The following is a 12,512-nucleotide window of genomic DNA, read 5'->3' on the forward strand; positions in this document are numbered from 1 at the left end:
GCACTGCTGAGAGGGTGGCACTGCTGAGGGAGTGGCACAGCGCAAGGGTGGCACTGCTGAGGAGGTGGCACTGCTGAGGGAGTGGCACTGCTGGAGGGGGTGGCACTGCTGAGAGGGTGGCACTGCTGAGGGGGTGGCACAGTGCAGGGGGTGGCACTGCTGAGGGGGTGGCACTGATGAGGGGGTGGCACTGCTGAGGGGGTGGCACTGATGAGGGAGTGGCGCTGCTGAGGGGGTGGCACTGCTGAGGGAGTGGCACTGATGAGGGAGTGGCACTGCTGAGGGAGTGGCACTGATGAGGGAGTGGCACTGCTGAGAGGGTGGCACTGCTGAGGGGGTGGCACAGTGCAGGGGGTAGCACTGCTGAGAGGGTGGCACTGCTGAGGGAGTGGCACTGCTGAGGGAGTGGCACTGCTGAGGGGGTGGCACTGATGAGGGAGTGGCACTGCTGGAGGGGGTGGCACTGCTGAGAGGGTGGCACTGCTGAGGGGGTGGCACTGCTGAGGGGGTGGCACTGATGAGGGAGTGGCACTGCTGAGGGGGTGGCACTGCTGAGGGGGTGGCACAGTGCAAGGGTGGCACTGCTGAGGGGGTGGCACTGCTGAGGGAGTGGCACTGCTGAGGGGGTGGCACTGATGAGGGAGTGGCACTGATGAGGGAGTGGCACTGCTGAGGGAGTGGCACTGCTGAGGGGGTGGCACTGATGAGGGAGTGGCACTGCTGAGGGGGTGGCACTGCTGAGGGGGTGGCACTGCTGAGGGGATGCAGACACTGCACAGCTACACCACAGCACTGAAAATGTGCCAGTCCTTAAAGGCCTGAGCTGGTGGTTAGGAAGGAAAAAAGCAGGAATTCTTTCTGTATAATCTTAGTACAGAAGTTTCTACTAAATAATAACCAACATTCAGATTTTGAACATAAAATCTTCCCCACCCTTCTTTCCTGAAAGCAACTTAAAACCTTTATATTCAATTCACCTCAAGTGTTGATGCAAGTCACATGAAAAAACATGAAAAACCATTTAAGCAGAAGGGCTGGTTGATGAGAAATGTGAGTGACCTCATTAGTGCCCCTTGGCAGGGCAGGGTGCCAGACTGAGAGGTGGGCAGGGCCTTGGGTGTTACACTGAGCTTCACTTCTCACAGTCTTGCTTGTGCCAGGGGAGAAATTTGCATCTGAAAGCATAACTAGTACAGAGTGCCTGGATGTCACTGGTGTTTGGAAAAGGAGCTTCCCAGTGAGAAAGAAGCTCCACTTGCTCAGTGATCCAGCTGGAGGAGGGTTTGGACCAGGAGGCATCCAGGGGCCCTTCCAGGCCAGCCATTCCATGCTCTGGGGTTTAGCCCAGGTGTCTGTAGTGGCTGGTCTGCCCCACATGACCCTCTGATGTATTTACAGACAGAAGCCTTGGGTGGGGAGTTTGCCTTCAGCCTGCAGGAGCAGGTAGGTTGACTTTTAGCCAAGCTCCTTCCCAGATGGGATGGAGATTGTTTTCAGAAGGGAATTCTAGATCAAAGTTGTACTTGAAAATTTTGTCAACTCAGTTTCCACCTCAGTTACTCAGCTCTTTTGTCTACTCAGAAAGAGGCCTGAAGGTACCATATGCAGTTCTTAGTGGGGTTTTTATGCCTGAAATTTATTAAAATACTAAAAGCAGCTTTCTAACAAGATGTACACGTGAATCTCTGTATGTTGTGATTGAGAGAACATATTAATTCCAATACTGTTGCTTGTACAGTCAAGCAGAAAAAATAAATTTCTTGGTTACAACCAAAAAGGTGCAGCACGTGCCAGATCTGGCACCCCCAGCGAGGGTGGAATAAATGCCCTGGCACTAAAGTCAGCCTTGCATTGGATAACTGTGCATTGTCAGGGGTCCTCCACTTCATCAGCCACTTCTTCTTCCACCTCCCTGTTGTCTGTGCTGCTGTGGGCCCTGTGTGCAGCAGCCAGGGCTTGGCTCATGGGGACACCTGCCCCTCTGTGCACGGCCTCCAGGGTCTGTGCAGACACGTAGAAGCTCAGGTGTGACACTGGAATCCTCTTCTGCATCTCCTCCAGGTAGCGATAAGCCTGAAGGAGGCAGAGATCTCTGTCAGGGCTGCAGTGCCACAGGGGCCCAGCAAACCATTCAGTGTGCTGTGCACATCAGAAATGAGGGTAATCAGCACAGCTGGAGGAACTCGCCCTTGGCATCCTCCTGTTTCAGCCCAGCAGCAGGTCAGGCTCAGCTGGAGCACTGGGGGTGTGTGGCACAGCTGCCCTCAAGGACTGATTCACCATTTCCTCAATAACTAACTGCAGTTTTACAGTTCTTTCTTCCCTGGGCAGGTGGCAAAGGCAGAGTGCTGTGACTGCCAAGGCACCACCCAGACACACCCTCTGCTCTGACTGGGGATGCTCAAGAATCCACCACCAGTAATGCTCTGTGTCCTGTGAGCTTTTTCTCTTCTCATCCCACAAAGTGAAAAAGGAGTGAGCTGTGCCAGACCCTGCTGTGCAGTTCTGCTGTGGAATGCCCTGCCCTGTGAGAGCCCTGCTCCCCCAGGCTGCTCAGGGCGGGCTCTGTGGGATGGAGGAGCTGGGGCTGCACTCACCGTGTGGAACTCCTCTGCCTGCGCGTAGTGCTGCACCAGGAGCCCCAGGACGTCGCCGTGCCGGATGGTGTCCTCGGAGTCCTGCTCGGCCAGGAGCAGCTCACACTGCCTCACTGCCTCCTTGGGGTCCTCGGGGTACACCCTAGGAAAGGGCAGAAGGAACTGTCTCAGCCCAGGGAGAGTGTTCAGCTTGTCAGGCCAAGGACAGGGAAGAGTTTTTGCTGAGTTGTTTCATGACAGAAACCCAAACAAAACCCAGAACCCCCAACACTTGCTGGGCTGGTCCCACAGTGTGGGCAGAAGGGCAGGGGAGGATTCTGCCCCACTCAGCTGCCTCCAGCTCTGGGGTCCCAGCACAGGAAGGACGTGGAGCTGCTGGAGCCAGTCCAGAGGAGGCCACAAAGATGCTCCAAAGGCTGGAGCCCCTCTGCTCTGGAGCCAGGCTGGGAATGCTGGGGGGGTTCACCTGGAGAAGAGAAGGCTCTGGGGAGACGTGAGAGCCCCTTCCAGTGCCTAAAGGGGCTCCAGGAGAGCTGGAGAGGGACTGGGGACAAGGGATGGAGGGACAGGACAAGGGGAATGGCTTTAAGCAGAAAAAGGGGATATTTAGTTTTGGTGTTGGGAAGAAAATTTTGGCTGTGAGGGTGGGCAGGCCCCAGCACAGGTGCCCAGAGAAGCTGTGGCTGCCCCATCCCTGGAAGTGTCCAAGGCCAGGTTGGACAGGGCTTGGAGCAACCTGGGCTGGTGGGAGGTGTCTCTGCCCATGGCAGGGGGTGGGTAGAACTGGATGGTATTTATGGTCCCTTCCAACCCAAACCAGTCTGTGATAATCACCTTTCTGGCTACACTTCCCTTGGTCCATACACTTCCTTCTCTTTCAGGTTCCCTTTCCACCTTGCTTTCCCTGCTAGAAAACCAGCAGCAGCCTTTAGAAGTGAGGCTGCAAACTATTTCTTAAACTGCAGGTGTGGTACAACTTCTGTTCTGGTGTGGTATTTCTGTCCCTTGGTCCCCGTGCTCTGTGTGCTGCAGCTCACCTCTGAGCATGGATGAACCTCTTCAGCAGGGTCATCCTGCTCTGCAGGTGGGCCAGTTTGCTTTCCTGTTCCTGGGGGCTCCTGGCCTTGGCTTTGGAAAGGCACCTGTAGGCTTCTGCCAGCGCTCGGTGAGCTTTCTCGTAGTTCTGGTACTCATCAATTTCTACCTGCCAGAGCAGAGAGGAGATGAAGGCCCTGCTGCAGAGCTGACAAACCAAACCCCTCCAGCAGTCCCAAACCAGGCAGTACCTGAGCACAGGCATCATAGAAACCTGCCAGCAGGTCAAGGGCCTTTCCTTTGGTGTAGAAGCTGATGATGTTGGCAATAATCTTGGGGTCATTGCGCCAATCCAGTGACTGCAGGTAGTTGGCTGCCATGATGTAAATCTCCCTCTGTCTGGAAACTCCAGCAAAGAAGATAATTTTCTCGGTGTCTCCAGATTTCAACAGAGCCCTCATAGCCTGGCAATGGAAACGGGGCACAGGGAGAGAGAGGGAAAATACTGTGAATGCAAAAACACAGCCAAGATGGCTCAGAAATCTCAGCTGGGTAGTTACTGTAGGAAGTCTGCTCCAAGGTTTACTTTCCAAAACACCCTGTTTTGAGGCTCTCCAGGCTGACCTTTAACTTGTTGCCTGCTTGTGTGTATTTCTTGGTGGCCATGTGGTAGTTGCCTTGTCTCATGCAGCAGTCGGCAATTTGCTCCAGCAGTTCCCTCCGAGCCTCCTCAGAGAGGTCCTGGGAGTCCTTGCAGACTGTCATCTTCTCAGCCAGCTCCTCAGTGATGGTCAGGTTCTGCTCCAGGCACAGCTGCAGAGCTTCATGGTACTGATGGGAGCAAGAGATTAGCTCAGTTGGTTCAAACTTGGTTGTAGTAATGCCAAGGTCATGGGTTCAATCCCCTGTGTGGGCCATTGACTTAAGAGTTGGACTTGGTCATCCTTGTGGGTCCCTCCCAGCTCAGAATAGTCTGGGATTCTGTGTGAGATGTTGCAAACACTGTTGTGACACCTCACATTCCTTGAGGTATAACCTACAGAAACCAACTACACACACCAGCAGCTGAGGATGCTCTGGAGCACCTGGTTGATATTTGGGCATCCTGACATCAGCCCCTGCTCAGGATCACAGTCCTGTCTTGTTTGCCAAGAACATGCTTGTTCTTCCATGACCCCGGTGGTTCTCACCTGTTCTCAAGGGTGCCACCAAAGATTCAGCCATTTTGACTGTGAATGTGACATTTTCAGAGCCCTACAAGTCAGATTTGTTAGGCACGACTGATAATATTAAGGCTTTCAGCATATACAAATAAATTGAAAGATTTTGTTAAATATTCTGGTACTTCCCATATGGGAACAAATTCTGAGTAGGCTATAGAGGAGTTTTTGGCCCAGGAAAGGGTTACTGTGCCCTTGCAAAACATGGACAAAAGGAGCTCATCAAAGAGGGCACAGGATGGGTTTGGTACCCAGCGTTTCAGCAAGGCCCTGAGTCAGTGGCTTGAGAGGAAACTTTAAACCTTACAGGTGTCTCTGTGATAGAGGTCTCTGTGCAGGTGCACAGGGGACGGGCTCAGCTCACCTTCTTGGCCGTGAGCAGCAGCTCCATGGCCCTCTCGTACTGCGCGTGCTGCACGAAGAACCCGGAGCAGCGCGCGAGCAGCGCCGGGTCCGACCGCTCGTCCAGGTCCTCGGCAATGAGCTGCAGGGCCCCGAACTGCTGCGTGGCAAAGGCCAGCTCCAGGGCTTTGGAGAAGTGTCCTGCCTGCAAAAGTAAGAATGAGGCTTCAAAGACTAGAATAAATACAGAGCCAGCTCACAGGATGCCCTGCAGTGGGTTAATGAAGCAATAACCACCACAAAGAAATTGCTGTGAACGGCGGTTGATTTAACATTCCTCTTCTGTAGAATGATAGAATTGATTGGGTTGGAAAAGACCTCTGAGATCGTCAAGTCCAACCCTTGGTCCAACTCCAGTCCCTTTACCAGATCATGGCACTCAGTGCCACGGCCAAGCTCAGGTGAAAAACCTCCAGGGATGGGGAATCCACCCCCTCTCTGGGCAGCCCATTCCAATGCCTGAGCACTCTCTCTGCAAAGAATTTCTTTCTCATCTCCAACTTCAGTTTCCCCTGGCAGAGCTTGAGCCCATCGTGCCCCCTTGTCCTATTGCTGAGTGCCTGGGAGAAGAGACCAACCCCCAGCTGGCCAGAACTTCCCTTCAGGCAGGAATTACTTCAGTCTGGGAGTTTTTACTAAAAAGTTGTTTACCTTGTGGTATAACATGACAGCTCTGTCCATCTGCTCCCCCTTTTCCTCATAATAGCAGGCTGCCTCTATCATGTCTTCTGGCGAGCTCAGCAGAGCCAAGTTCATCAGCTGATCATCTAAATTGTTCGCCTGTTCAAAAGCAAAGATTTGGCTCTGGGTGTGCACACAGAGAGGCCACAACTCTGACCTCTGGCAAGCCTGTGGCTCTGTGCTGTCACACAGTAATAAACCATCACACCCTTCTGTGTAAAACCTCTACACCCCAAGTGACTTGGGCCGTCAATGATGATCTTTTATTCCAGGCAGCTTGTTGGGGTCACTGTTTATTGGGGTAAGGGGGGTGTTAAACGATGGTCAGAAGAGATCAGGCACAGCAGCATCAGAAGGCTTGATCAGAAGGCTGACAACTAAGAGGGGTTTTTTAGTTACAGCTTCACCTTTTATCTACTCTTGTATACAACATGCCATCACACTATTGGTTAGTCAGTTCACCAGGCAGACATGGAAATATTCTCCTGGCTACAACCTATCCCACATTCCCCAGGTGGCTCCTCCTTAAGGGTGCACTACAAACTGCTTTCCTTCAAGGATACTCTGAACTGCTCCATATCAATCTCTTCATCAATTACTTCATGTTGGTACAGAAATATCAAAGGTGAGCAATTCAGATCTATATGGACCCTGTGAGACTGAAGGCAGATACCAGCTGAGAAGCAGCAAGGCCACAGCTGCTGTTGTCTGGTAAAGGAGAAATCACTCCTCGGGAGTTCTCAGCAACTCCCCAGAAGTTTCTCATGATAATTCCTCAGGTTTCCCACAGGACACTGGAGATGTTCCTGAAAACAGTCAGGATGATTTGACCAAAACACTGGACTTGTGAGATATGGACTATAACCAATTAGAGTTTGCAGTTAGGTGGTGTGAGGTTCAGTGTAGCCAACAGAATGTAGCTTTAACCCCATATAAACCCTGTGCAGTGTGTAATAAATGGCATTTGCTTGATCACACTGGTCTGGTGCGTGGTGTCCTTATTCCTCTGTGTATTTAATGTTTACTTCAGACATTAGGAGATACACACACACTGCCATCCCCACAGCTTCTGATGAGCTGTACAACAATGTGCTGTCCCAGACCACCAAGGCTTTATCAATGCCCCTTTGGCAGCACCCAGGAGCGGGTTCATCCCGGGCTGTCCCCGAGCAGGCAGTGCCTCCAGGAGAGGACGGGCACACAGCCCTCGTGCTGCCCCTGGGTGTGCTCTGGCCCAGCTGTGGCTCCCCCTGTGCCCCCCGTACCTTGCAGAGGCGGATGGCGTTGTTGAAGGCCTGGGCCCGCGTGTAGAAGTGCACGGCCTGGGCCACGTCGTCCTGGCTCTCGTACTGCCGCGCCAGGTGGTACGAGGCCGCCCAGCTCCCCGTCTCATTGGCTATCTCAGCAGCCTGCAAAGGGCACCACAGGGCTCTGCTCGGTGCCCACACCCCCAGCAGTGAGGGCTCTGGGGGCAGGTGGGAGCAGCCTCTGCCTCACCTTCTGGATGTTGCCCTGAAAGCAGTGCACACGGACCAGGGAAAAGTAATCCTGAGCCAGGGCGTAGTATTTGAGCGCAGCTTCCAGGTCTGACTGGCTCTCCAGGTACTGTGCCCACCACTTCCACAAGCTCCTGGAAAAGCAACAGTATTACCTGCAGCAGCAAGAGCTGCCAGAGGCTGTTCTTCACTCCTGGAGACCTTGAAGACCAGACACATGTTTTAGAACACAGGCTTTACCCCAGCCTGAGGGTGACACTCTGAGGTCTGCACTATACAGGAGGTCAGCCTGGAGAGCCAATGTGGCAGCTCTTGAGCAAGATAATCCTGAAAAGCTGGGGGAGGATCACAGTGGATAAGCACGGGCTGACATGGATGAGGGGGGATTCACATTCCTCCACCCCTGCATTCATCAGGAGCTGATTTCAGACCTGACAGCCCCATGTGAGAGAAGAAACAAGCACAGCACTGACTTGTCTTTCATGCTGTTGACATAGTTCTCCAGGGCTTGCAAGTCTTCAGAGAGCATTCGGGGCACCTCAAACCTGTGCGTGTCCGACTTCTCGTAGCTGCAGAGAAGAATAATGTATTAGATGTGAAATGACAACCTCCTTCCTTTATTAGCTCACCTTCTGTGTAAAACATCCATTTAGTTCTGTTTGCCAGCCATCCACTGACAACACTGGCAACAGCTGCTTTAGTTGTATAAGTAAGTTCCTGGTAAGAGCAGTTGCAGTCCACCAGCATCATCAAAAATTAGAAGTTCATTGGTGCTGCAAGGCACCTGGAATGGGGCAGGTGTGGTCTGTGACCACAGGGCAGCAAATACTTCCAAAGTGCCAGTGATGGCCCAAAGAAGGATTCCAGAAAGTACCCAGAAAGCACATCTGGTTGAACAGGTCAAAAGAGCCCTGGGCTCCACAAGGTGCCTCGTCCTTTTGCCACCCACTGCAACATCAGCCCCTGCACCCCCTGTCCTCACCCCCTGCCCACCATGGCCCCCAGTGGGTCTGCCTGGGCACAGCAGAGCTCTGCTTCGACTCTGAACAGAACTGACCTTACTGTATTATTACCATCATCATTATCAATAATACTACTATGGTGAGATTTCATAGGGTAAAACTCATATAAAAACAAGATTTCAGACAACAAATGTAAGACATTAAAAATCCCCTTTCCTGACTTCCCATGGGACTCAGAGGCCACAGGAGAGGACCAGGCGCCAGCAGCAACCACGTCAAACTACATTCTGTTCCAGCAGTTGTGTCTGGAACTCTCAGGAAAAGTAAACAAGTGGTTTTGTCATGGAAAAGGAAGGAAAAGAAGGCAGTGGTCTTCCAGAGACAAGCACAGATTGGATATGAGTGGGGTTCAGCTCCTGGCCCTGACAGACTCTCGATCTTTCTGACACTACACGTTATTTGCCTGGGAAGGTGCTGGGAAGTTTCACTGGGAATGCTTTCACTCCATGAGATGGAAAGCCCCAGAAACAAGAAAAGACTTTTATGAATTATTACTGCTCATCCTCAGACATCCTCCTGTGCCTCCCAGTGCCCAGGTGCCCCAGTGCTCACTGGGTCAGTGCCAGGCTCTGCTCCCCAGTCGCCTCCAGGTGCTTCGCGTAGTTGTAGTAGGTGGTGCGCAGGTGGACCCGGTCCTGGTTCTCGGCCGTCTCCAGGGCCTTCTGCCACTGGTTGGAGGCCTGGTAGAACTTGTTGAGGAGGTCATACCGTTGGCAGGCCTTGTACAGTCGCTCTGCATCCTCCTGGGAGGGAACAGCCAAAGCCCATCAGCCCCGACCTACTATCAGCCCCGACCCACCATCAGCCCCGATCCACTATCAGCCCTGAGCCCCTGTCAGCCCCAACCCACTGTTAGCCCTGACCCACCATCAGCCCCGACCCACCATCAGCCCCGACCCACCATCAGCCCCGACCCACTGTCAGCCCTGACCCACTATCAGTCCCAACCCACCATCAGACCCAACCCACCATCAGCCCCAACCCACCAACAGCCCCAACCCATCATCAGCCCCGACCCACCACCAGCCCTGACGCACCATCAGCCCTGACCCACCGTCAGCCCTGACCCGCTGGTGCCGTCCCAGCGGGCACAGCCCCAGGCAGGTGTCAGTGCAGGACATGGCAATGTAATCACAGCAACAGCCTCCCAGGCAGGGCTTAACCAGCTCAATATGTGCAGCCTGGAATAGCACGTTACTGGGAAACAGAATGTTTATGTGGAAATAAGGAAAACACCCCAATCCTGGCATTTTTTGTGCAGGACCCACTGCGGGGTGGCACGAGCAAGATATGGAGGATTAAACACTGCAATGAGGAGTGTGAACAGCCTAACCAGGGGGATGTGCTGAGGAGGGGGCACAGGAACCAGCCACGCTGCCCACCCTGGGGGAGGCCTGGCAGGAGGGCCTGGCACTTGGGGGTTTGGAATGCAGGGAACCCGTGACCTCCCAGTAGGTCTCAGAGGCAGCAACAGTTTGTGGACAACTGAGCTCCATTCCTGGGAATAAAAGCCTTGAGCTTCTGACAGGATTGGAACAGGAGGGGTTTGCTGATGCTGACGCAAGGGCAGCAAATTTGGAACCATTATTTTTATGCTCCAAGAGGTACTCACTCCTGTGGAAGGAGCATTTTCCTGCTCCACCCAACTGCTGTCCAGCTGAACACTATATTTAGTAAATTGAGATTATCTGTCCAAGACAGAAAAATAGTTTCTGTCTCTTATTGTTTCAAATTCAAAAAAGCATAGAAAGTGGAAAAGGAAGATGCCTGCCCTAGGATTCTGTGTGGGATGGAAAAAAGCAGCAGAACTGCATTTGTTTTGCTGCAGTTCCTTTCCACGTCTCCAAACAGATCCAATTATCCAAGAGAAGAAGCACTGACACTTTTCAGCCTCGAGGCTTTCTCTGCCAGGAAGATTTGCTAAGCATTGAGTTTGAATTTTAATTTTTTCCTTACCTTTGACTCAGAATAATTACTCTCCATCATTTATACTCTTCAAATAGTTGTAGATTGCTAAACCCCTTTTCAAGCCAAATTCTAATTATTTGGCCATCTTAGAGATTTCCTTGTCTGTGAAATCTTTCCAAGAGCTGAACAATTTGCACTGATTTTCTCTGAACTCCATCCAGTTCATCAGCACTTTTTTTCTGCTAATGAGCCACTTAAGGGTGGAAATCACATTCCAGCTGTGGCTGCCCTGAGAGCACAGACAGGAGTCACCAAATCTACCCCCAGGATGTGGTGTCTCCTCAAACACAGCCCCAAACAGAGTTTTGCTGTGGCAGCACTTTGCCATTTTTTATTGTTTCCTATGAACTGTGAGGTATTTCATCAATCCATTCCCTCTTACAGAGGAGATGCCTGGATCTCTTATGGTTCCCAAACTAAAAATCTCAGTTTTCTTACAGATCCTTGATGAGGATGTTAAATGAGTGGAACACTCACACCTCTGACTCAACAGCACCACTCAGTTTTCAATCCACGTGACAATGCTGGTCTCAAACCTCAGTTCTCTTGGCAATCAGGTGAGCTCAGACAGACACATGGGAAGGGCAAGCTCCACTCTGGAGTATTTGCTGCCAGGCTGGGCCCCAGGTGGAGGAATGAGGGACAGTTGTCCCATACACCAGACTCTGGGAAACAGCCTGACCATGTCCTATGGCTGGGTGGGATCCAGCCAAGTTCCTGCTCACACAACAGAAGCCAGAATGGAATTCTGGGTGTCCAGGAGCAGAGCAAGGGACTGAGCAGAGCTCTGCAGCCCCACAGGAAACACCTATTTTGCCTGAACTCCTTCAGCACCTCAGGCCAGCCCCTGTTCTGGGCAGCACACTGCTCTGGCCTTTCACTCTGCAGACAAATACTTCAAAATGGAACTTGTGTTTCCCATATCAGACCTTAAAATATGTTTGTTGACCCTGAGATTAGCTTGGTTGGTTCAAACTTGGCTGTAATAATGCCAAGGTCGTGGGTTCAATCCCATGTATGGGCCACTGACTTAAGAGTTGGACTCGATGATCCTTGTGGGTCCCTTCCAGCTCAGAATAGTCTGTGTGAACGTTTTAGCTCCAATAAAATACATCCTTTTTTCAACCCAGTCAAACCTTAAATGATAAAGTTTGGAAGAGATTTATGCCCCGAGAAAACAGATTTTCTGCTAAATGTTTCACACATAAACCACCCTTAGAAGATGTTTCCTTCCAGCAGCAGTTTCTTTCCTTCAGCAATGTTTCCCAGGAGAGCAGAACTGACACAACCCATGCCCAGCTCAGGGGGGATTACCAGCATTCCCAGCTGGATGGCCAGCACTGCCACCCTGGCCTCGGGCTCGGGCTCCTGCTGTGCCTCCCGCAGTGCTTTGGCTCCTCTGGCGTGTCCCATGTGCCCCAGGCAGACCCTGGCCACGTCCAGCCGCTGCGTCCTCACACACATGCGGGCCATGCTCTCCCAGACGGCCTCACTGCGGGCACAAAGCACAGTGTCACTGCAGCACCGGGGGGACGGAGCAGCAGGGCCTGGGGGTGGCACACACGGTCACTGCTGGGTGCAGATGGCAGAGGAACAGACAGAGGATCACACAGAAAGGTCAGTGCTTGAGCTGAAGGACCCCACGTGTAAGGAGATATTGTGGGGATTGATTTGCACCAATGTCTGAACAGCAGCAGTTACACCTTTGGGGATGGGCTGGGGGAGCTGGGGGGTCCCCTGGAGAAGAGAAGGCTCTGGGGAGACCTGAGAGCCCCTTCCAGTGCCTAAAGGGGCTCCAGGAGAGCTGGAGAGGGACTTGGGACAAGGAATGGCATTAAGCTGAAAAAGGGGAGATTTAGGTCGGGTATTAGGAAGGAATTGTTCCCTGTGTGAGGGTGGGCAGGCCCTGGCAGAGGGTGCCCAGAGAAGCTGTGGCTGCCCCATCCCTGAAAGTGTCCAAGGCCAGGTTGGACAGGGTCTGGAGCAATCTGGGACAGTGGAAGATGTCCCTGTCCACGGTAGGGGTGGGTAGAACTAGATGGTCTTTAAGGTCCCTTCCAACCCAAACCAGTCTGTGATTCTGTGTTTACA

The 12,512-nt window shown here is 52.5% G+C and overlaps 1 protein-coding gene across 2 annotated transcripts in view; it reads right to left on the bottom strand.

Moving 5' to 3' along the window:
* Window positions 1–1,603: 1,603 nt before the first annotated feature.
* IFT140 (intraflagellar transport 140) overlaps window positions 1,604–12,512 on the bottom strand; it is a 98,712-nt gene continuing 87,803 nt past the window's right edge. For both annotated transcript variants that reach the window (XM_071571523.1, XM_071571524.1), the window contains exons 19-30: window positions 11,736–11,913; window positions 9,006–9,196; window positions 7,905–8,000; window positions 7,433–7,565; window positions 7,201–7,344; window positions 5,906–6,034; window positions 5,217–5,399; window positions 4,257–4,463; window positions 3,884–4,096; window positions 3,635–3,801; window positions 2,598–2,739; window positions 1,604–2,073 (exon numbers count right to left, since the gene is read on the bottom strand). In XM_071571523.1, coding sequence (XP_071427624.1) covers window positions 1,870–2,073; window positions 2,598–2,739; window positions 3,635–3,801; window positions 3,884–4,096; window positions 4,257–4,463; window positions 5,217–5,399; window positions 5,906–6,034; window positions 7,201–7,344; window positions 7,433–7,565; window positions 7,905–8,000; window positions 9,006–9,196; window positions 11,736–11,913 — 1,987 coding nt within the window. In that variant the 3' untranslated portion in view covers window positions 1,604–1,869. The remainder of the gene's footprint in view (window positions 2,074–2,597; window positions 2,740–3,634; window positions 3,802–3,883; window positions 4,097–4,256; window positions 4,464–5,216; window positions 5,400–5,905; window positions 6,035–7,200; window positions 7,345–7,432; window positions 7,566–7,904; window positions 8,001–9,005; window positions 9,197–11,735; window positions 11,914–12,512) is intronic.

This window comes from Pithys albifrons, chromosome 16 (assembly GCF_047495875.1).
Source record: "Pithys albifrons albifrons isolate INPA30051 chromosome 16, PitAlb_v1, whole genome shotgun sequence".
NCBI classification, from domain to species: domain Eukaryota; kingdom Metazoa; phylum Chordata; class Aves; order Passeriformes; family Thamnophilidae; genus Pithys; species Pithys albifrons.